The 25,117-nt window shown below is 41.3% G+C and overlaps 1 protein-coding gene across 1 annotated transcript in view; it reads right to left on the bottom strand.

Annotated features, from left to right (window-relative positions):
* Window positions 1-2,607: 2,607 nt before the first annotated feature.
* The window catches only part of LOC309545654 (olfactory receptor 2A12-like), a gene marked incomplete at both ends in the record, with an annotated part of 487,251 nt that continues 464,741 nt past the window's right edge, over window positions 2,608-25,117 (bottom strand). Inside the window, one exon of the mRNA XM_082244925.1 lies at window positions 2,608-3,558. Within this exon, the coding sequence (XP_082101051.1) occupies window positions 2,608-3,558 (951 nt within the window). The remainder of the gene's footprint in view (window positions 3,559-25,117) is intronic.

Below are 25,117 nucleotides of genomic sequence, written 5' to 3'. Positions count from 1 at the left end.
GTGGTTGTCAATACTGCCATGATTAAAGGGAAAAGTGTAAAACTTTAAAACTAAAAATTAAAAATAAAAGAAACAATTACAAAAAAAAAATGTTAAAGTGCCTCCGTCCCCGCGTGCTCACACTCAGAAGCAATTTTTTTTCTTTTTGTGGCCACAATTCTATGACGAAACGAGTACAGCGTGGTCGCGTCACTTCCTGATCCGGGACCTCTGTGGAACACATCTGCGTTCCGGAGCTGCTAAACACTGTCAGTCTATCCGCACGGTCCCCTCCGTTTTTTGGATGTTTGTTCTATGCGATTTTACTTATACCAAAATGTGAGTACCTTACCTTGTGTTTATAAATAAATCTTACATTACGGTATCACACTATGTGTCCCCCTCCTTGTTCATTTGATACACCATACTGCTGGAGTACACACCGGGAAGCATATTGAGTACTGTAGAGCTACATCTACTCCCCTATCCCCTTACTGCTGCAAGAGACCTACGGACACAGGAGCAGTATTTAGGATATACAGAATCCACCATCCCTGTGCAGTGGCACACAGCTCATAAATACCCCTGCCTAATACCCCTGTCTGGGGTTAGGCACTCTGGTGAGTGCAATCTATTTCTTAACCACTCAGGCACCCTCCTTTAATAAGACGATTCTTGGGATTGCCACTGGAAGACTGAGTACCACCACTTATGGACAATAATTTATGATCTTCACTGTGCATATTACCACTTGCACTCCTACGAGAGGATATTTATTAACCCTCTAAGCACCTATTTATTTATTTGATCTGGCCTAAGAGGATAACTATTAAGCACCTATATATATATATATATATATATATATATATATATATATATATATATATATTTATTTTTGGTCCAAGTTGCACCTTAGTTTCATTATTTATTCACCATTGCACCTTGCTATTTATTGTTTCGACTGGCCATAATTTATCACCGGATATATATATTCACTACTATCTTTTAAGTATTTTTATTTATTTGTATGCATTTTAATTGATAGTATTATTTGAGATGATCATAACCTACTACACCTCCCACAAGCCACTTGAATCGCCATATATATATATATATATATATATATATATATATATATATATATATGTATATATATTTTTTTTTTTTCTGATATATACACTGAATAGCCCTTTATATCACCAATCACTATATTGGGATCTATCTTATTAGAGAATATCACTAAGCACTTTATATTAATGAGGATTATCTATTTCTTAGTTTTATCCGTGCTTTTAGAAGAGTGTTCTTTGTGGTTGTTATTTTAGCATTTACTGATGTGGTGTACTCTTTAACCAACCTGTGTGCGGAAAAGGCTTTACAGCCAATACCACCCTTTTGAATCATTCAAATACTATCACTTCTGTGGAGTACCTACTACCCAATATCTCATTGGCAGCGCCATATTCCCTACCCTTGCTTAAACATATGTAAATGGCGTTCAATACACACATGTGAGGTATAGCCACGAATGATAGCAAGAGAGCAACAATTCTACCCCAAGACCTCCTCTGAAACTCTTTTAAAGAGGAAGTAAAGTAAAAAAAAAAAAAACGAGAAAAAAAAAAGCCCTGTAAAGAGAAAGGCATAATGAGCTAGTATGCATCGCATACTAGCTCATTATGTAGTACTTACCTTAAAACGAAGCCCCCGCCGTGCCGCCACCTCAGCGACAGGACGGCGACATGTCCTGCCGTCCCGCTTCCGGGTTCGCGTCCTCCGGCCATCTGATTGGCCGGAGGCGCGATTACATCACTCCCGCGCATGCGCGCGGGAGCCGCCGTTCACGGCACTGAGCTCTGAAGGAACGGCACGGGTGGCCGTTCCCTCAGAGCGCCTGCGCCGATGACGTCATCGGCAGTTTGCGCTGTAAATATCTCCTAAACGGTGCAAGTTTGGGAGATATTTATAGCACCTATAGGTAAGCCTTAATATAGGCTTACCTATAGGTAAAAGTTATACAAGAGGGTTTACAACCTCTTTAAGTACCGAAGTTTGGCGTCATTCCATGACTGTGCGCAATTTTAAAATGTGACATGTTAGATATCTATTTACTCGGCATAACATCATATTTCACAATATACAAAAAAAAAAATAAAAAAATGGGCTAGCTTTAGTATTTTTTTTTTTTAATTAATAAAATTGTTTTTTTTTTTCCCAAAAAAACATGTTTGAAAAATTTCTGCGCAAATACCGTGTTACATAAAAAGTTGCAATGACCACCAATTTATTCCCTAGGGTCTCTGCTAAAAAAAAATAAATAAATATATATATATATAATGTTTGGGGGTTCTGAGTAATTTTCTAGCAAAAAAATTATGATTTTTACATGTACGAGCGGAGTACCAGAAATGGCCCGGTATGGAAGTGGTTAAACATTTGTCATAGATGCAGCTATTATGTAATATTTAAATATTTTCTTCATATCTGTAAAATATATTTTATTCAATAGAAAAAAAATATAAAAGGTAATTTCAAAATTTCATACACTTTAGAAAAATTTCAAACAAAATTGGCTCAAAACTATTGCAGTTTTCCTTTAACAAGGTTAATGTAACAATCGTTTATTTATTAGGAATGTATTTTGGAAATACACAATTGTTTAATTTCAATTTTTGTTGTCTGCAAAGCTTTATGAATTTCTTGGTTCCGTAGGGTGTAAATGATGGGATTTATTAGGGGGAGCACCAAATAGTATACAAAAGAAGACGCATTATAGGCTTTAAAAGTCATTGGCAGCAGATATTGGATAAATGGTATTCCAAAATAAATACCAATCACCAGGAGATGGGAGCTGCAGGTGGAGAAGGTTTTCCGCCTTCCGGATGATGACTTTATCCTGAGGATGGAGATTATGATCAGTATGTAGGACAGTACAATAAACACGAAAGGTGCGTTAAGCAGGTTACTGATCACTGAGCCCACCAACTCAATAGGCCCCGTGTCCGATGTCACACAAGCTGTGGTGAATGTTGTGTATTCACAAAAAAATGATTCAATACTAATCGGGCCACAATATTGTAGATTAATCAAGTAGTAAAATAATACTGCCACAACTAAAAGTGAAGTTATCCAAAACACAATGATTAAATACAGGCACAGTCTATTATGCATGAGGGCGGAATATCTCAGCGGCTGACAAATCGCCAAATACCTGTCATAGGACATCAAAGTCAGCAGGAAAGTTTCGATGACCAATATCACAAGCACTACATTTATCTGAATGAGACAGCCAACATAGGAGATGACCCCTTTTCCCGATAGGATGTTGTACATTATCGATGGAGACATATTGGTGGTGCTGACAAATTCACAAAAGAGAAAATTGCTGATCAGGAAGTACATGGGGGAGTGGAGACGAGGGCTTTTCCATACCAGTGAGATGATCAGGAGGTTCTCAATGCAGGTAACAGTATACATGATCAATAACAGCAGGAAGAGTGGGATTTTATAGTCACTGAGGCCTTCAAACCCAACAATCAGAACTTCCACAATAATTGTGTGATTCCTTTCATGTCCCACCTGTGGAAAATATGAGAGAAATTGTTAAAAAATCGAAAGTAGTAATATAAAAGCTCTCCCCTTTTCTCTGGCACTAGTAGTATATGATTTTTTTTTGATGGAGGGTAGAGAAAAGCACCACATCCCCAATAAGTAAATGCAAAATGTCAATAGGGATTTTTTGGGACTTTAACCACTTGCCGACCACCGCCCGTCTATATACAGCGGCGGTCAGCCCCTCCCAGGCAAAGGGGCGTACCGGTACGTCACTAGCCTGGGAGCCAATAGGGGGCGAGCGCGCGCCGCCGGAGGCCGCCCCCGCTCGTTCCCTAAGCAGCTCGAGCGTGTGACCGGCGGACCCGATGTCCGCTGGTCACTCGCGATCGTCAGGTGGAGAGGGAGAAAGGCAGGCGGCTAATGTAAACAAAGCCGCCTGTCTTTCTCCCCTGTGTAACAGCACAGATCATACGGTTCTACTATGTAGGACCGTTGATCTCTGTTGTTACACACACAGCCACACCCAATCACAGTTAGAAGCATGCCCCTAGGGACACACTTAACCCTCCCTCTCCAATAAAGTTAACCCCTTCCCTCCCAGTGCCATTATTACAGTAACAGTGCATATGTATAGCACTGATTACTGTAGTAATGTCACTGGTACCCCCAAAAGTGTCAAAATGTCAGTCAAGGGTCCGATCTGTCCGCCGCAATGTCACAGTCCTGCAAAAAAATCGCAGATCACCGCCATTACTCGTTAAAAAAAAAAACAATAAAAATTCCAAAAATCTTTCCCTTAGTTAGTAAACGCAAAAAATTTTGTGCAAACCAATGAAAATACGCTTTTTGCAATTTTTTTTACCAAACATATGTAGCAGAAAACAAATTGGCCGAAAATGTTAAAAAATTTAGAATTTTTTGAATTTCGTATAAAAAAAATGTGAAAAATATTGTTATTTTTGCAAAATTGACGCTCTTTTTTTGTTTATAGCGCATGATCAAAAAATCGCACAGGTGATCAAATACCACCAAAAGAAAGCTCTGTTTGTGGGAAAAAAAGGACGTCAAATTCGCTTAGGTACAGCGTCGCACGACCACGCAACTGTCCGTTATTCACGCAGTGCCGAATCGCAAAATACCCCCTGGTCAATACGTTTGCACAGAGTAGCCCCCATCCTCTACTTCTGGAGTCCCCTGCCGGTGCTCCAGGCCCCTCCTCTTCAGTGGGTGCCGCCAGGAAAAGCCGATTTCCATGGGGGGCACCCGCGCATTCTCGCTCCCAAGTTCCACTGTCCGTGTGGGGCCACCCAGCTTATGATTGACAGGAGAGGGAGCCAACACATCCAATAAGAAAATTGAAAAAATACAATTTCTTCATCAGTTTTGGCCAATATGTACTCTGCTACATATTTTTGGTTAAAAAAAAATCCCAACAAGCGTATAAGTTATAGCGTCTACAAACTATGAGATATGTTTATTTATTTATTTTTATTTCTTTACTAGTAATGGCAGCAATCAGCCACTTATAGCTGGACTGCAATATTCTAGTAGACAGTTGGACAATAACTGACATTTTTGACACTATATGTGGACCAGTAACACTAATACTGTCAGAAAAGGGCTCACCTGCTCCCACATCCATAGGCTGCAGTTCCAGTGTTCACCAGTGGGCGTCTCTCAGCAGTCAGAAGCTGACATCTCATGCAATCAGTCATCACCCGATGCTGGTTGCAGGAAGTGTATTTAAACCCCGTGCATGCTCTTCCTCACTGCCTTGGTGTTGTCTCCATGTGCCCTTGACCTGCATTCCTGTGTCCCTGCATCCTAATCCTGGACCCTTATTCTGACCCTGCAGACTGATTCCTTCCTTCCTGCCTGCTTACTCCGTCTACTGTTACCCTCTCTCTGTTCTGTCTTGTTCCCAGCTCACTCTGCTTGATCTCCCGTGTATGACCCCAGCTCTGTTATGATTACGATTCGTTTATCCTGTTTTCTGTATATACTTGGTTAGCAGTTGTTTGCTGTGTGTCACTATTGCTTGGTTATCTGGTTTGATTCACACAGTTTAGGTTCTCTGGAGGTGCGTTTACATTTTTGTTATTCACTTATTTTTAAATAAATGATATTCTTTTACACTTCACTTGTGCCTGATATTCTCTGTGGCAGTCCACACATTTCTGGTCACACCTGTACTGACAAATACAGTGATCAGTACTAAAAATATGCACTGTCACTGTACTACTGACACTGGCTGGGAAGAGGTTACCATCAAGGGCTAACAAAGGGTTAAATGTGTGCCCAGCCTATGTTTTACTGAGCTGATGGAGGTGCTTTTATTAGGGGAAGGCATGGATACGTATTCCTGCTTTGCAGAGACACAGGATCCATGCCTTCCCTACTGACAGAACAGCAATATGCTTGTTTTCCTAGGCAGACGGCCATTTTGCCTTTGTAACAAACGATCAGTACCCATCAATCAGCTCCCGCTGTGTATAATCACAGCAGGAGCAGGCCGCCACTGATGCGCATGCGTGCCCCCACCCCAGAAGTGCTGGATCTTGTACTGGTAGGTGATCCAGCGCAGTACATAGTTACATAGTAGGTGAAGTTGAATAAAGACAATAGTCCATCCAGTTCAACCTGTGTAGGTGTGTGTGGCCGTAATCATCTCTCATACCCCTGAATGTCCTGATCCTTGAGATGTAAGTCTAAGAGTCTTTTGAAAGCCACCATACTTCCCGCCGAAACCACTTCTTGTGGTAGAGAATTCCACAATCTTGTAGCCCTGAGGTTAAAACGCTTCTCCTCTAATTGCATTGTATGCCCTCGAGTCCTCATGCAATCCTTTCAACTGAATAGCTTTTTTTTCTATGCTGAGATCCCCATTGAGATATTTATAAATTGTTATCATGTCCCCTCTCAGGCGTCTCTTCTCCAGGGAGAATAAATCAAGCGATTGCAGACGCGCTTCATAATTAGGGTCCTCCAATCCCCTAATTAGTTTAGTTGCCCTTCTCTGGACCCTCTCCAGCTCCAACACATCCCGCCCTGCCGCTGTATATATAAGCGATACGGTCAGCAAGCAGTTAATACACTACAGAGATTTATTTGAATCTACTGCAAGAATATTAAAAGATTCAAGCAAAACACTATGCCATAGGTATAGGGGGCATTTAAATATGCTCATTTTATCTAAGCAGTACTGTCACGTCTACCCTTAGCATTGATGGCCAAGCAATATAGCTGGCTCTGTGTGCTTCACCTATAGGAGCCTCTTTTCCACCTGCCTCTACCAACATGGCCACCATGGACAACATGGAGACACAGTGCGGAAAAAGGCATTGTAATGCCCCGTACACACGTGCAGATCGTTGGCCGAACGATCGGCCGTCTTTTGTCCCCGGGCTGTCGTATCTGTTGAAAAGTGCAAATGACTGCACAAGAATTTTGTCCGCCGACTACAGCCGACTGCAGAAGTGATGTCATGTGATGGTTAACTTTTCCTGTGTTTTTTATTTTCTGAGCATGCCTAGTCTTGCAAATCTGCTGTCTGTCGGCCGAATTCTGTATTGACTGGCGAACAATCGGCCGCTCTGGTGTCGGCATACAAAAATTTTAATGCTTGCACGACAGATTCTGTTCGGCCGAAAGTGCGCTGCTGGCTGTCGGAAGCATCATACTAACAAGCCTATCGGTCGTCGGCCGAAGCTTTTCGGCCGACAATCTGCACGTGTGTACGGGCCTTAAGTCAGTAATGGAAAAAAGATGAGCTGCAGTGGGAATACAGCATATACTAGGGTCTGGTTCTTTGCTTTTTTTGGGCATGGCTTCCAAACAATGGACTGAATTTAATTCTCCGTAGGAGCCGCTGGTGAATATGGGTATCTCCCACCCTGCACGGCCAGGCACACAAATTTTCCAAAAACGCTGTACTCAGAAAACCATTCTTGCAGCTTTGTTTTTGTGATTTATTAAGGGAATTGAACTTGGATAGGGTTAAGGGCGTTATGGGATGCCCACTTGATCAATGTAGTAAGGTCTTCAGGGACAACTATATACATCCAGTATATACACTCCTCTGCCTCCTGCACAAACTGGCTTGCATATCTACTCCTTCTCCTCCAGCACAACTCTTGCTTGTGGAACTACAAAACCTAGGACCAGCTGAAACTGTTTGGGTAGTCTAACACAATAGATAGAATAACGTGCAGCGCTAAAAAAATACTCAATAAAGAAGTACAATGATTAAAGTGACTAAAATATCATAAAAGTCCCAAGTGCAAAAACCTAAAAATCAATTCCAGGGTGATGTGCATGATCCACGTAGGACAACAGATCCCAACACCAAGAGGAAAGACATAGGATTACGCTCACCGGAACAAATGGACCCAACTTGTCATATGACAAAAGGGTCAGATAGGCTCAAAGGATATCCTGAGGGTCTTCAAACTGCAGTAGAGGATGTTCACGTTTGCAGTCATAGGGCCAGATGTAGTAAATCTCCTCTCTCCCTAGATTACATGGAAAGGATAATCCCAGACAAAGCAAACATAGTGTAATTCCACTTAAAAAAGATTTATTAAAAGTAAAAAATACACTTACAAACATCCAGGAATATTAGGCAGTGAATGACAGAGACATGAATCCAGCAGTCTTTGGCATAGTCCTGGCTGCATGAGGCAACCACTGACGCGTTTCATCAAAAATGATTTTATCAAAGGCATTTACCTACCTACATGTAATCTGGGGAGAGAGGAGATTTACCACATCTGGCCCTTTGACCGCTAACGTGAACAGTTTGAAGACCCTCAGGATATCATATGAGCCTATCTGACCCTTTTGTCATATGACAAGTTGGGTCCATTTGTTCCGGTGAGCGTAATCATATGTCTTTCCTCTTGGTGTTGGGATCTGTTGTCCTACGTGGATCATGCACATCACCCTGGAATAGATTTTTCACATTTATGCACTTGGGACTTGTATGATATTTTAGTCACATTGTTCACTTTAATCATTGTTCTTATTTATTGAGTATTTTTTTAGCGCTGCGCGTTATTCTATATATTGTATTTTTCAACACATGTGAGTTGAGTGTGTTAGCTGCTTCACTATTTTGAGTTAGCACAGTTTATTTATTTCTCTTTTTTTTATTTTTTTATTTTAGTCTAACACAAGGCTCAGTTAGACCAGTAGGTGATGCTCTTTTCAGGCAGGGACCGCGGTCCCCTTTGGTGTAGCAAAAAAGGACCCATTGCAAAGCTGTCCTATCTGTGGCTACTGCTTCTAGTACCACCTCCCATCTGGCTGCAGTGGCCCCTTTCCCCTGCCTGGTCCACCCACCACAGTCCCCCAATGGACATACCATGTGTCTGCCAACCCAGTGCTTTGGAACGCCATGCTGCCTTTTGTTTAGTGGTTGGTTCTGGTGCCCCTGTGCCCACCCACAGGCTATGCTAATAGACGTGTCAGCAGAACAGAAGCACGAGCGCTTAGATCCTTGATAAGAATGGATGACAGTCTAACACAAGGGAACCACGAACGCATCGATTGACTTGATGGGGATGGATGACAGTCTAACACAAGGGAACCATGAATGCTTAGATTGGCTTGATAAGAATGGATGTCAGTCTAACACAAAGGAACCACAAGCACTTAGATTGGCTTGATAGGGATGGATGACAGTCTAACACAAAGGACTGTTCCACAGTATTATGTAGATAAAAGTCATAAAGTTTATTCCATCACAATAAGAAGGGTCAAAAAATAGCTGAGCCTTACACATCTAGATAAAACAAAAATGTTATATCTGGATGTGTAAGGCTATTTAGATATTTATCTAGATGTGTAAGGCTCAGCCATTTTTTAACCATTCTTATTGTAATGGAATAAACTTTATGACTTTTATCTACATAATACTGTGGAACAATCCTTTGTGTTAGATTGGCTTGATGGGGATGGATGACAGTCTAACACAAGGGAACCACAAGCGCTTAGATTGGCTTGATAGGGATGGATAACGCTCGTGGTTCCCTTGTGTTAGACTGTCATCCATCCCTATCAAGCCAACCTAAGCACTCGTGGTTCCCTTGTGTTAGACTGTCATCAATCCTTATGAAACCAACCTAAGCACTTGTGGTTTCCTTGTGTTAGACTGTCATCCATCCTTATCAAGCCAACCTAAGCGCTCGTGGTTCCCTTGTGTTAGACTGTCATCCATCCCTATAAAGCCAATCTAAGCGCTCGTGGGTTCCCTTGTGTTAGACTGTCATCCATCCTTATAAAGCCAATCTAAGCGATTGTGGTTCCCTTGTGTTAGACTGTCATCCATCCCTATAAAGCCAATCTAAGCGCTCGTGGTTCCCTTGTGTTAGACTGTCATCCATCCCCATCAAGCCAATCGAAGTGCTCGTGGTTCCCTTGTGTTAGACTGTCATCCATCCTTATAAAGCAAATCTAAGCGATTGTGGTTCCCTTGTGTTAGATTGGCTTTATAGGGATGGATAACAGTGTAAGTGCTCGTGGTTCCCTTGTGTTAGACTGTCATCCATCCCCATCAAGCCAATCTAAGCGCTCGTGGTTCCCTTGTGTTTGGCTTGATAAGGATGGATGACAGTCTAACACAAGGGAACAACGTGCGCTTAGATTGGCTTGATAAGGATGGATGACAGTCTAAGCGCTCGTGGTTCCTTTGTGTTAGACTGTCATCCATAACTATCAAGCCAATCTAAGTGCTTGTGGTTCCCTTGTGTTAGACTGTCATCCATCCCTATCAAGCCAATCTAAGCATTCGTGGTTCCCTTGTGTTAGACTGTCATCCATCCTTATAAAGCCAATCTAAGCGATTGTGGTTCCCTTGTGTTAGACTGTCATCCATCCATATCAAGCCAACCTAAGCACTCGTGGTTACCTTGTGTTAGACTGTCATCCATCCATATCAAGCCAACCTAAGCATTCGTGGTTCCCTTGTGTTAGACTGTCATCCATCCCTATAAAGCCAAACACAAGGGAACAACGTGCGCTTATATTGGCTTGATAAGGATGGATGACAGTCTAAGCGCTCGTGGTTCCTTTGTGTTAGACTGTCATCCATCCCTATAAAGCCAATCTAAGCGCTCGTGGTTCCCTTGTGTTAGACTGTCATCCATCCATATCAAGCCAACCTAAGCATTCGTGGTTCCCTTGTGTTAGACTGTCATCCATCCTTATCAAGCCAAACACAAGGGAACAACGTGCGCTTAGATTGGCTTGATAAGGATGGATGACAGTCTAAGCGCTCGTGGTTCCTTTGTGTTAGACTGTCATCCATAACTATCAAGCCAATCTAAGTGCTTGTGGTTCCCTTGTGTTAGACTGTCATCCATCCCTATCAAGCCAATCTAAGCATTCGTGGTTCCCTTGTGTCAGACTGTCATCCATCCTTATTAAGCCAATCTAAGCGCTCGTGGTTCCCTTGTGTTAGACTGGCATCCATCCCCATCAAGCCAATCTAAGCGCTCGTGGTTCCCTTCTGCTGACATATCCCATTCTCCAACCAGGGAGCTGCTGTGGACGTATCGGCTTCAAACCCACCAATGTTTTTTTCTGTTCCAGGCGCCTGATTTCTTCTGTGTTGAATTTATGCTAATGGACACTCTATGATCCACCCATATTGACTGTTGCTCTACTGCTAAATTGGGTCCTGAAGAAAGCGTTAATTGGCAAAATGTTGACCTGGACACCGGAAGCATCCAGATTCCAAAATGTTGACCTGGCAATGGGAGGCATCCAGATTCCACAATTATATCTATTTTGTTAGACAAGCTTTTTATGGATGGACTTCCGGTACCAACAGTAGGGTGTTTCTTTATGCTAATATTTGGATCTTTTGGTGGCTTTATGCCTATCTTTTTATCCTCTATTTTAATTGTTTACTAATAAATGTATTATGTTTTATAATTTTGTGTGGTCTTCCATATATGACATTATTTACCTAACAAATAAATTAGGTAATTTCCCTTTCTTACCTTCCCCCTTTTTTATTTTAATTATAATTTAGAGTTCTGTATTCTGCACCTGGTTCTCTCTAAAACATCTTCAACAAAAATGTATGGAAAATAAAAAAATAAACACAAAAATGTATGGAAAATAAAAAAATAAACACAAATATTACTAAGGTAGTTTTTTTTTTTCTAGGACTCCTGTGCTTAGAAATCTGTGATCCCCCAGGGTGATCCGTTCTACTTACTGCATTCTCTGTACCGTTCATCTCTCCGTCCATCCTGGGAATATAAAGATTTGGAGTATAACGTTGTTCATTTCGATGTGTGAGCTGTTTGTCTCCACATATGCCCATGCTCCGGCAGGTTTCTTTTGTTCCGATTGCATTTGTTGTGTTTTTACAGAGCCTTTTATACTTTTCTGATCAGCTGCTTTCATGAATTTTATCCCAGTAGGGTTAATGATTTCTGATCAGCTATTTTTATTAATTATCCCCATGGGTTTTAACGATTTCCCAAAGCAGATCATTAGCATTTTACAATTTTTTTCTAATATGATAAAAAAAATATGATTGTATCGAACTAAGTATTTGATTACATCGGATGTAAACCCAGTTGGATCAAAGAATGCAGGAAAGGTTTATATACAGTGCCTTGAAAAAGTATTCATACCCCTTGACATCTTCCACATTTTGTCATGTTACAACCAAAAATGTAAATGTATTTTATTGGGGTTTTATGTGATAGACCGACATAAAGTGGCGCATAATTGTGAAGTGGAAGGAAAATGATAAATGTTTTTCAAATATTTTTACAAATAAATCTGTAAAAAGTGTGGCGTGCATTTGTATTCACCCCCCAGGAGTCAATACTTTGTAGATCCGCCTTTCCCTAAAATTACAGCTGTGAGTCTTTTTGGGGATGTCTCTACCAGCTTTCCACATCTAGAGACATTTTTGCCCATTATTCATTGCAAAATAGCTCTGTCAGATTGGATGGAAAGCGTCTGTGAACAGCAATTTTCAAGATTCTCAATTGTATTTAGGTCAGGACATTGCCTGGGCCATTTTAACACATGAATATGCCTTGATGTAAACCATTCCATTGTAGCTCTGGCTGGATGTTTCAGGTCATTGTCCTGCTGGAAGGGGAACCTCCGCCCCAGTCTCAAGTCTTTTGCAGACTCTAACAGGTTCTCTTCTAAGATTGCCCTGTATTTGGCTCCATCCATCTTCCCATCAACTCTGACCAGCTTCCCTGTCCCTGCTGAAGAAAAGCATCCCCACAACATAATGCTGCCACCACCATGTTTCACAGTGGGGATGGTGTGTTCAGGGTAATGTGTAGTTTTAGTTTTCAGCCACACATAGCTTTTTGCATTTAGGCCAAAAAGATAAATTTTGGTCTCATCTGAGCAGACCACCTTCTTCCACATGTTTGCTTTGTCCCCTCCACATGGCTTCTCGCAAACTGCGAACAGGACTTCTTATGGCTTTCTTTCAACAATGAGTTTCTTCTTGCCACTCTTCCATAAAGGGCAGATTTGTGGAGTGTAGGACTAATAGTTGTCCTGTGGACAGAGTCTCCCACCTGTGCTGTGGATCTCTGCATCTCCTTCAGAGTTCCCATGGGCCTCTTGGCTGCTTCTCTGATGAATGCTCTCCTTGCCCGGCCGGTCAGTTTAGCTGGACGGCCATGTCTTGGTAGGGTTGCAGCTGTGCCATACTCTTTCCATGTTCAGAGGATGGATTGAACAGTGCTCCGTGAGATGCTCAAAGCTTGGGATATTTTTTTTATAACCCAACCCTGCTTTAAACTTCTCCACAACTTTATCCCTGACCTGTCTTGTATTTATTGGCCTTTATGATGCTGTTTGTTCACTAAGGTTCTCTAACAAACCTCTGAGGGCTTCATATGAACAGCTATATTTATACTGAGATTAAATTACACACAGGTGGACTCTATTTACTAATTATGTGGGTTCTGAAGGCAGTTGGTTCCACTAGATTTTAGTTAGCATCATAAAGGCCAATAAATACAACTAAAATATAGTGGAACCAACTGCCTTCAGAACCCACGTAATTAGTAAATAGGGTCCACCTGTGTGTAATTTATTCTCAGTATAAACACAGCTGTTCTGTAAAGCCCTCAGAGTTTTGTAAGAGAACCTTAGTGAACAAAAAGCATCATAAAGGCCAAAAAATACAACTAAAATCCCTGTTTGTTCACTAAGGTTCTCTAACAAACCTCTGAGGGCTTCATATGAACAGCTGTATTTATACTGAGATTAAATTACACACAGGTGGACTCTATTTTCTAATTACGTGGGTTCTGAAGGCAGTTGGTTCCACTAGATTTTAGTTAAGGGTATCAGAGTAAAGGGGGGTGAATACAAATGCACGCCACGCTTTTCACATATTTATTTGTAAACAATTTTGTAAACCATTTATCGTTTTCCTTCCACTTCACAATTATGAGCCACTTTGTGTCGGTCTATTACAGAAAATCCCAATAAAATATATTTATGTTTTGGTTGAAACATGCCAAAATTTGGAAATTTTTAGGGGTGTGAATACTTTTTCAGGGCACTGTAAGTGCAAATCTCAGAGCATGGAGTTGCACCTTAAACATTTCTGAATTAGGATATACTGGCTTTTCTACTATGTAATTTGCATTAATTACTTCCGGACCACCCTATAGCAGATTTACTGCTACAGGGCGACCCTCCTGTGTAGGATCACATACAGTGGGTACGAAAAGTATTCAGACCCCCTTACATTTTTCACTCTTTGTTATATTGCAGCCATTTGCTAAAATCATTTAAGTTCATTCTTCTTCCTCATGAATGTACACATAGCACCCCATACTGACAGAAAAACACAGAATTGTTGTCATTGTTGCAGATTTATTAAAAAAGAAAAACTGAAATATCACATGGTCCTAAGTATTCAGACCCTTTGCTCAGTATTTAGTAGAAGCCCCCTTTTGATCGAATACAGCCAGGAGTCTTTTTGGGAAAGATGCAACAAGTCTTTCACACCTGGATTTGGGGATCCTCTGCCATTCCTCCTTGCCGATCCTCTCCAGTTCTGTCAGGTTGGATGGTAAACGTTGGTGGACAGCCATTTTTAGGTCTCTCCAGAGATGCTCAATTGGGTTTAAGTCAGGGCTCTGGCTGGGCCATTCAAGAACAGTCACGGAGTTGTTGTGAAGCCACTCCTTCGTTATTTTAGCTGTGTGCTTAGGGTCATTGTCTTGTTGGAAGGTAAACCTTCGGCCCAGTCTGAGGTCCAGAGCACTCTGGAGAAGGTTTTTGTCCAGGATATCCCTGTACTTGGCCACATTCATCTTTCCCTCGATTGCAACCAGTCGTCCTGTCCCTGCAGCTGAAAAACACCCCCACAGCATGATGCTGCCACCAACATGCTTCACTGTTGGGACTGTATTGGACAGGTGATGAGCAGTGCCTGGTTTTCTCCACACATACCGCTTAGAATTAAGGCCAAAAAGTTCTATTTTGGTCTCATCAGACCAGAGAATCTTATTTCTCACCATCTTGGAGTCCTTCAGGTGTTTTTTAGCAAACTCCATGCGGGCTTTCATGTGTCTTACACTGAGGAGAGGCTTCCGTCGGGCCATTCTGCCATAAAGCCCCGACTGGTGGAGGGCTGCAGTGATGGTTGACTTTCTACAACTTTCTCCCATCTCCTGACTGCATCTCTGGAGCTCAGCCACAGTGATCTTTGGGTTCTCCTTTACCTCTCTCACCAAGGCTCTTCTCCCCCGATAGCTCAGTTTGGCCGGACGGCCAGCTCTAGGAAGGGTTCTGGTCGTCCCAAACGTCTTCCTTTTGAGGATTATGGAGGCCACTGTGCTCTTAGGAACCTTAAGTGCAGCAGAAATCTTTTTGTAACCTTGGCCAGATCTGTGCCTTGCCACAATTCTGTCTCTGAGCTCTTCAGGCAGTTCCTTTGACCTCATGATTCTCATTTGCTCTGACATACATTGTGATCTGGAAGGTCTTATATAGACAGGTGTGTGGCTTTCCTAATCAAGTCCAATCAGTATAATCAAACACAGCTGGACTCAAATGAAGGTGTAGAACTATCTCAAGGATGATCAGAAGAAATGGAAAGCACCTGAGTAAAATATATGAGTGTCACAGCAAAGGGTCTGTGATATTTCAGTTTTTCTTTTTTAATAAATCTGCAACAATGTCAACAATTCTGTGTTTTTCCGTCAGTATGGGGTGCTATGTGTACATTCATGAGGAAGAAGAATGAACTTAAATGATTTTAGCAAATGGCTGCAATATAACAAAGAGTGAAAAATTTAAGGGGGTCTGAATACTTTTCGTACCCACTGTATATATAAGTGATTCTGCAGTTCCCCCTACAGGAGGCACACACGCGCCTCTGGTGACCACCTCTGCTGTAAATAGTCACAGCAGAAGTCAATCTGCGGGTGCTGGGCACTGAACGTCCGCCGGCACCCACCGATCATCGGTAAAACACACAGGACGGGATATGCTTATACTGTATAAAGAAGGCAGATCTCTATTCTGACACAGGGGAAGGGATATACTTTGTGTCCCTGCAAAGCAGGGAATAAAATCCATCTCTTCCCTTAGTAAAAGCAGCACACACATGTCACAAAAACTCTGGCTAGGCACACAGTTAACCCTTTGATCACCCTAGATGTTTAACCCCTTTCCAGCCAGTGTCATTAGTACAGTAACAGTGCATATTTTTTAGTACTGATCACTGTATTAGTGTCACTGGTTCCCACAAAGTGTCAAAAGTGTCAGCTAGTGTCCAGTTGTCCCGCTGCAATATCATAGTCTCACTATAAGCCGCTGATCACCACCATTACTAGTATAAAAAAGTAAATAAACAAAAATTTCATAAATATATCCCATAGATTGTAGATGCTATAACGTTTGCGTAAACCAATCAATATTCACTTATTGGGATTTTATTTACTAAACACATGTAGCAGAATACATATTGGCCTATATTTATGAAGAAATTAGATTTTTTACATTTTGTTATCGGATGTATTTTATAGCAGAAAGTAAAAAATATTGTGTTTTTGTTTTTTAAAATTGTCAAAAATAAACATTTCTTTCAAAAATATAATTAAAGTTTTACAAAAGATAATAGATAATAGAGACAAAAAAAGAAAGCTCTTGAATGGATTGTCAGCAACAACTCCGTTTTGCTCCAGTCAGTAATGCTAATAGTTATACAGTAAAACATTGGATTGAGAGTAACTTAGTTTGAGAGCGTTTTGCAAGACAAGCAAAATTTTTTTGAAAATTTTGACTTCATAAACAAGCAATGCCTTAGTTGTGACAAGACGCTACTTGTATATTGAGTATAAAAGAGAAGAGAGGCGCCTCTAAGTGTAGCAATATGGTTACATTTAATGAAGGTTCAACATTTAGCAACTCACATAGTTGATGATTAAAACAGGCACATCTAAGTATTCAGGCATCCGGGGTAAAGCTGTCCACATAGACCGTCCTCCACACCGCCATCAACGTCATCCCTTCCACGCTGCTCTCCACGAGCACTTCAAGCCTCGCTTTCAGATTGCTCTACTGCAGGGTAGTCTTCCCAGGCACAACAGACTGACAGCGGTGAGAGCCGGCGGTGGGGAGGACGGTCTATGTGGACATCTTTACCCAGGATTACCGCATACTTAGATGTGCCTATTTATCTCTCTATGTATGTATTGGACCAATTTTGGATCTGAGCAATCTTCCATATATCCATTGATGTTACCATCTCGTACAGAAAATAAAGGAACAGAGTGTAACACCATTTATTTGAAGTTAATAGAAGCCATAAAAACAGGTACTCACAAACAGATAGGAAGTCATGCATGGAAATAAATATCCCCCGATGATGTTTACAGGGCTCTCTCCTCCTAGCCTCGGCGGCTCAGCTGTTCGTCCCACACTGGTAAGTGAGTATCGTACGGCTAAGCCAACCGCCTCGGATTACTCAAGGAGACTCGATGTGGTGCGCCTGCGCACGGTCCAGCCGCCGCCGCACACCCTCCAAGAGCCGGATGCTGTAGCCGCTCAGAGAAACTGACAATGCGGTTAAGCAGAGGGAGACTCCCCAATCGGGACCCAGAGCATGACTTGCATGGGGTTGCTAAGGACAACATTTCGGAGGCGTAGCCTCCTTCTTCAGATCTCAACACCCCAGAGATTCTTTGCCCTCATTTATATAACAATATAGCGGCTCCTCCCCTCACTATTTCTTAACCGGTTGCCGACCGCCGCACGACTATATACTGCGGCGGTCAGCCCCGGCCAGGCAGAGTGACGTATCGGTACGTCACTCGCCTGTCACTGACTTGCGAGCCTATCGCGGGCGGGCGCGCGCCCGCCGCGGCTCGTTCACAGACAAGTCAGTGCGTGTGACCGGCGGACTCGATGTCCGCCAGTCACACTGCGATCGCTCCTGTGAAGGGAGAAAGACAGAGCGGCTTGTGTAAACAAGCTGCCTGTCAGTTCTCCCTGTGTAAAAGTGAAGATCTGTCCGTTCTACTATGTAGAACGGTTGATCTTTGCTTTTACACCAATAGGAATGTCCCTACACAGTTAGAATCACGCCCCTAGGACACACTTAACCCCTCCCTGTCCAATAAAGTTAACCCCTTCCCTGCCAGTGTCATTTTTGCAGTAACAGTGCATATGTATAGCACTGATTACTGTAGAAATGTCACTGGTACCCCCAAAAGTGTAAAAAATGTCAGTCAAGGGTCCGATCTGTCCGCCGCAATGTCGCAGTACCGAAAAAAAAATCGCAGATCGCCGCCATTACGCGTTAAAAAAAAAACACCAAAAATGACAAAAATCTTTCCCTTTGTTAGTAAACGCGATAACTTTTGCGCAAACCAATCAAAATACGCTTTTTGCGATTTTTTTTACCAAACATAGGTAGCATAAAACAAATTGGCCGAAAAATGTTAAAAAATTTTGATTTTTACTTTTTTTTTTGGGGAATTTCATATAAAAAAATGTGAAAAATATTGTTATTTTTGCAAAATTTACGCTCTTTTTTTGTTTATAGCGCATGATCAAAAAATCGCACAGGTGATCAAATACCACCAAAAGAAAGCTCTGTTTGTGGGAAAAAAAGGACGTCAAATTCGTTTAGGTACAGCGTCGCATGACCGCGCAGTTGTCCGTTAAAGTCAATCAGTAAAAAATCGCAAAAAAAACCCTGGTCCTTTAGCAGCCAAATCCTCCGGGGCTTAAGTGGTTAAAGGGACATGACAATACACATGTTGTCAGCATATATTTACATCTTCCTCATCTCTTATGGTCTTCTATGTCAGTGTACATATATGCACCCAGTATCAGTATTTAAGTGTTATTATAGATTTGGCGCAACACTGTTTTGGTTTTTCTATACCCTGGGACACCCCAAACACATTTTTGGCTACTGTTTATAGTCTAAATCAGTGGGGCCGCATTTATGGACAATGGTCTGATATAAATTATGAGGGGAAGCCCCTGCTGTTTTTTTTTTTTTTTTTATAACATGACAACGCACATTTTAACTTAACAATAGGTACATAAAAGAATAAAAATTATAATATAAAAACTATGTATAAAATTTGTATAAAATCTATACCCTTAAAATAAACACACAGTGATACATATATAACATTAGTGTCATAGAAGTGTAATAATGCCAGGTGAAGTCCAAAGTAAAAAGTTCATGGGTGACAGAGTGACAAATAATCAACTTCAGTGAAGTACGAAGGGCTAGCACTATGGCTACATTCACACCTGAGCGTAGCGTTTTCGCGCGTTTTTTACCGCGATTTTACCGTGATTTTTACCACGATTTTTACCACGATTTTACCGCGATTTTTTACCGCGATTTACAGGCGTTTTTTGTGCAGGAGTTTTTTGATTGAATAGATACCAATGGAAAACGCCTGTAATCTGCCCAAAAAGAAGTTAATGTACTTTTTTGAGCATTGGGCGTTTTGTATAAAGCGTCAAAACGCTCAGATGTGAACAGGGGGCCATTGAAATGAATAGGATTTGTCTTGTTGGGCGTTTTGAGAGCTGATCCTAGAGCAGAAAAACTCCCCAAAAACGCCCCAAAATGCCTAGATGTGAACGGAGCCTTAGGATTACTTACTACAATAAATAAGTGTATAAAAACCAATAAATAAATATATAATATATAAATAAGCTGCTGCTGGTAAAAAAGGGGGGTACCTTTCTATCAATAAATTCACAAAATACCTGCGCTGCTTATAAAATAGAAATGTGCTTAATAAATATATAACCAAATTAGTAATTGTGCTTCAATTAAGCTCATCAATGATGTGCTAAAAGTGCTCGTGCATACACTATGTCTAGTATAACCATTATCCAATCATTACAAATTAGTGTAACAATACAAAATATAACTTAGTGAATAATATCTTCCAAAATTAATTCTTGTGCAAAAAAGTTCATATGGTCTTCATTCAATATTATTATGTTAAAGTGAACGTCTCCGTGCTTAACATAAAACGTGCTTTGTGCTCATATAAAGTGCCGGTGCTCAGTCCTAGTGAGTAGGTGCTCCCCTCTCAGTCCCCCACTCACCAGAAGCCGAGTAATAAATCGCCTTATAAGTAATCCTAGGTGGTGATCACCTCTAGGGGCCGCCAGCCAGAAAGTTGTAACGGTTCTCTGCCGCTCACAGCATCCAGATATTGCTCATAGATTGCATGAAAAGAAAAGTGCCATCGTCGTGCAGTATTCCAAGACTTTATTCATCACGCAAAATAAAAAGATACACTTACAATGTTGCAGAAATATGTCCGCCTTACACCATCCCACGGGCCGCCAAACAAATGGCCGTGCGCTACACCCGTGTGTCCGGAAGCCAGAAACCGGAAGTCGGATGTGGCCGGACGTGACGTAGTACGTATTCGGGCGGCTTGACGCGTTTCGCTCCGCCAATCAGAGCGTTATCAAATATCTGGATGCTGTGAGCGGCAGAGAACCTTTGAAGACGTCTAGCCAATGACGAAACGCGTTAGGTGGAACGCACGTTGTGACGTCATACGCACTCGAGTGGAACGCATACCGGAACTACCGCTCTCCACTCTTTGTGCCGAACGTATGACGGTCCTATCTGTTTGCCTGTTTGGTTTTGTTTGAACACGGTTACCTCACATTTGCTGTTTATGAATATTTTGAACTTTGGATGAGCACCTTTATCACCTGCTGGAAGTTTATGGATTTTAATTTTGCTTTGCATGGGGTGTGTGAATAAATATATTGGAAACAATACCACACTATCCGACTTTTATTTCCCCATCACGGCTGTGATTGGAGGGGACTTTGCAGGAAGGGCACATTCCAAGGCTGGGATCGTGGCTGGAGGAGACTACCCGAGGTAGAAGAAATACCCGCAGTGGCTGTAAAAACCCAGGGAGAGTTATCCGATCCGGGCAGGATCTCCCATTAAGCACAGACGGTTTTAGTGTCATACGACATATAAAACCCACAGCATTCGGTGAGTGGGCATTTCATTTATTTACTCACGGTGAAGGAAGCACTAAGGAATCAAGCAAGGAGCACCAGCACTTTTCTATTTTATTGATTTTGTTTGGACTGCAAGATTTATTTATTATTTTACCTATTGAAGGTTTTTCACTTTACACTGTGAAGGACTATAATTCCTAGCGGTTTATTTATTTATTCACCTATTTATTATTTGTCTATTTTCCAGTGTATTTAATTAATTATTTAATTGAGAGTATCACTATTTATAAATGCAAGCACAAGTGTGAATTATAATTTTTTCCCATTAGGGGACACTGCAAGCGCTATAGTCATCACCATTGTGATTACTTTTTTCATTACTTATAAGGCAATTTATTACTCGGCTTCTGGTGAGTGGGGGACTGAGAGGGGAGCACCTACTCACTAGGACTGAGCACCGGCACTTTATATGAGCACAAAGCACGTTTTATGTTAAGCACAGAGACGTTCACTTTAACATAATAATATTGAATGAAGACCATATGAACTTTTTTGCACAAGAATTAATTTTGGAAGATATTATTCACTAAGTTATATTTTGTATTGTTAAACTAATTTGTAATGATTGGATAATGGTTATACTAGACATAGTGTATGCACGAGCACTTTTAGCACATCATTGATGAGCTTAATTGAAGCACAATTATTAATTTGGTTATATATTTATTAAGCACATTTCTATTTTATAAGCAGCGCAGGTATTTTGTGAATTAATCAACTTCAGTGCAAGGAAAGTGGTGAGATCCTCTAAGTTTGATTAAGGAGAAAACACAAGGCTCCGGATGGTGCAGTACCATTTAAAAAGTTTCCGCAATCCGGTAGCTACCGCTCTCCACGCTACAGACATCACAATAGCGGGCATGGAACGAAGCGTGTTTTTATCTTTGTTTGACATTGAAACTTCAATAAAACTTTTTAAACGGTACTGCACCATCCGGAGCCTTGTGTTTTCTCCATAATCGAACTCAGAGGATCTCACCTACTCAGGAAGGAGATTTCGGTCTAAGGGGGACACAGCCCAGCAGCCACCATTCCTTTGACCTGGAATGTCATAATAGGTCTCTCTGCCGGAAGGCAATTGGGACCCACCTTATCTGGTGAGTTTACACCTTATTTCTCCTGAAGTCACTCCTCAAGATTGGATTTTCTGGTCCATGGAGGATCCCACACCGAGCACCAGCACTTTCCTTGCACTGAAGTTGATTATTTGTCACTAAGTCACCCATGAACTTTTTACTTTAGACTTCACCTGGCATTATTACACTTCTATGACACTAATGTTATATATGTATCACTGTGTGTTTATTTTAAGGGTATAGATTTTATACAAATTTTATACATAGTTTTTATATTATAATTTTTATTCTTTTATGTACCTACCAGCAAGCGCTATATAATCCCATACATTTTGGGGTTTCTCTACTCAGCAGCTGCTATAGAAATAAAAACAGGAACTAATTTATTTATATTTATCTATTAGTCCTGTTCAATTAGGCACTCCTAGGCGCGAAGAATATATTCTTTTTAGAATATATATATTTTTATTTAACCAGTTGCCGACTGCGCACAGTATATTTACTGCGGCAGTCAGCCCCCCGGCCAGGCAGAGTGACGTAGGTCTACGTCGCTCGCCTGTCACTGGGATTTGAGCCAATAGCGGGCGAGCGCGCGCCCGCCTCGGCTCATTCAGGGAGGAGTACGTGCGTGTACCCAATGTCCGCCGGTCACTCGCCGATCGTCGGTACAGCGGGAGAAAGGCAGATCGGCTTATGTAAACAAGCCGCCTGTCATTCTCCCCTGTGTAAAAATGGAGATCAGACGGTTCTACTATGTAGGACCGTTGATCTTTGTTTTTACACCAATAGCCATGTCCCACTACAGTTAGAATCACGCCCCTAGAACACACTTAACCCCTCCCTGTCCAATACAGTTAACCCCTTCCCTGCCAGTGACATTTTTGCAGTAACAGTGCATATGTATAGCACTGATTACTGCAGTAATTTCACTGGTACCCCCAAAAGTGTAAAAAATGTCAGTCAAGGGTCCGATCTGTCCGCCGCAATGTCGCAGTACCGCAAAAAAAATCGCAGATCGCCGCCATTACTCGTTAAAAAAAAAAACACCAAAAATGACAAAAATATTTCCCTTAGTTAGTAAACGCAATAACTTTTGCGCAAACCAATCAAAATACGCTTTTTGCGATTTTTTTTTACCAAACATACAGGGAGTGCAGAATTATTAGGCAAATTAGTATTTTTGAGGATTAATTTTATTATTGAACAACAACCATGCTCTCAATGAACCCAAAAAACTCATTAATATCAAAACTGACTATTTTTGGAAGTAGTTTTTAGTTTGTTTTTAGTTTTAGCTATTTTAGGGGGATATCTGTGTGTGCAGGTGACTATTACTGTGCATAATTATTAGGCAACTTAACAAAAATCAAATATACAGTATACCCATTTCAATTATTTATTTTTACCAGTGAAACCAATATAACGTCTCAACATTCACAAATATACATTTCTGACATTCAAAAACAAAACAAAAACAAATCAGTGACCAATATAGCCACCTTTCTTTGCAAGGACACTCAAAAGCCTGCCATCCATGGATTGATAAGCTGTTAGCAGGCTTCCATGCTACTCAATGCTTGTTGAAAGCCTGCTAGAAGCTTGATTAACCACTTTACCGCTAAGTACTTGAATAGTACTGCGGCAAAGTGGCTCGTTCCCGTCTGACGACGTAGACCTACGTCGCCAGACTCCTCCCCTGTAGGCGGCGCTCGCGCGCCGCCGGAGGCGTGCTCCCGCTGTTTTCATTCACAGCGGGAGTCGGGCCAGGGGAGGAGCAGCGGCGATCGCCGCTGCTCTGCCCCGATCGTCGGGGATCGAGTCTGGAGATCCGCCCGCCTGTGTAAACACAAGCGGGCGGATCTCCTCAGTGACAGGGAGTGACAGATCGGAGTGTTCAGCATAGCTGAACATGCGATCTATCCTTGTCTCACACAGTCACCTCCCCCCACACGTCAGTAAGCACCAGGCATACATTAACCCCTCCCTCTCCAATAAAATTAACCCCTTCCCTGCCAGTGTAATTTTTACAGTAACAGTGCATATATATAGCACTGATTACTGCAGTAATGTCACTGGTACCCCTAAAAGTGTCAAAAATGTCAGTCAAGGGTCCGATCTGTCCGCCGCAATGTCGCAGTCCCGCAAAAAAAAAATCGCAGATCGCCGCCATTACTCATTAAAAAAAAAACACCAAAAATGACATAAATCTTTCCCTTTGTTAGTAAACGCAATAACTTTTGCGCAAACCAATCAAAATACGCTTATTGTGATTTTTTTTACCAAACATGGGTAGCAGAAAACAAATTGGCCAAAAATTAAAAAAAAAATTGGTTTTTACATCTTTTTTGGGGGGAATTTCTTATAAAAAAATGTTAAAAATATTGTTATTTTTTCAAAATAAACGCTATTTTTTTGTTTATAGCGCAAAAAGTAAAAATTGCACAGGTGATCAAATACCACCAAAAGAAAGCTCTGTTTGTGGGAAAAAAAGGACGTCAATTTCGTTTGGGTACGGCGTCGCATGACCGCGCAATTGTCAGTTAAAGTCGCACAGCGCCGAATCGCAAAAAGTGGCCCAGACGTAAGACAGCAAAATGCTCTAGTGGTAAAGTGGTTAAAGTGGCAATCAACACTCCCATTAGGATCTGTCTTCAACAATTACAAACTGGAGCCGAATGATACTTTAAAAGCTTCAACATTTGCTTGTGTAATCAGCGTTTATTACGTTTTTCAAACATATACAAATAATACATTAAAGAAGATAAACAGGATACGTCCCGTTATCAAACAATGACATTGGAAAGGAGAGAAGGAATCAAAATAAATAAATAAATAAATAAATAAATAAATAAAGTGGAGCCAAAAATTAAAGAAACAAAGAGTACCCCATATGATGTGGCCTTGGCTGACCACTAGTCTATGTTATCATTCTAAACTATATACTGACTATATAG

This window comes from Pelophylax lessonae, assembly GCF_965119305.1.
Source record: "Pelophylax lessonae genome assembly, chromosome: 1".
Taxonomy (NCBI): Eukaryota; Metazoa; Chordata; class Amphibia; order Anura; family Ranidae; genus Pelophylax; species Pelophylax lessonae.
This window is presented reverse-complemented; position numbering and strand designations above follow the sequence as displayed.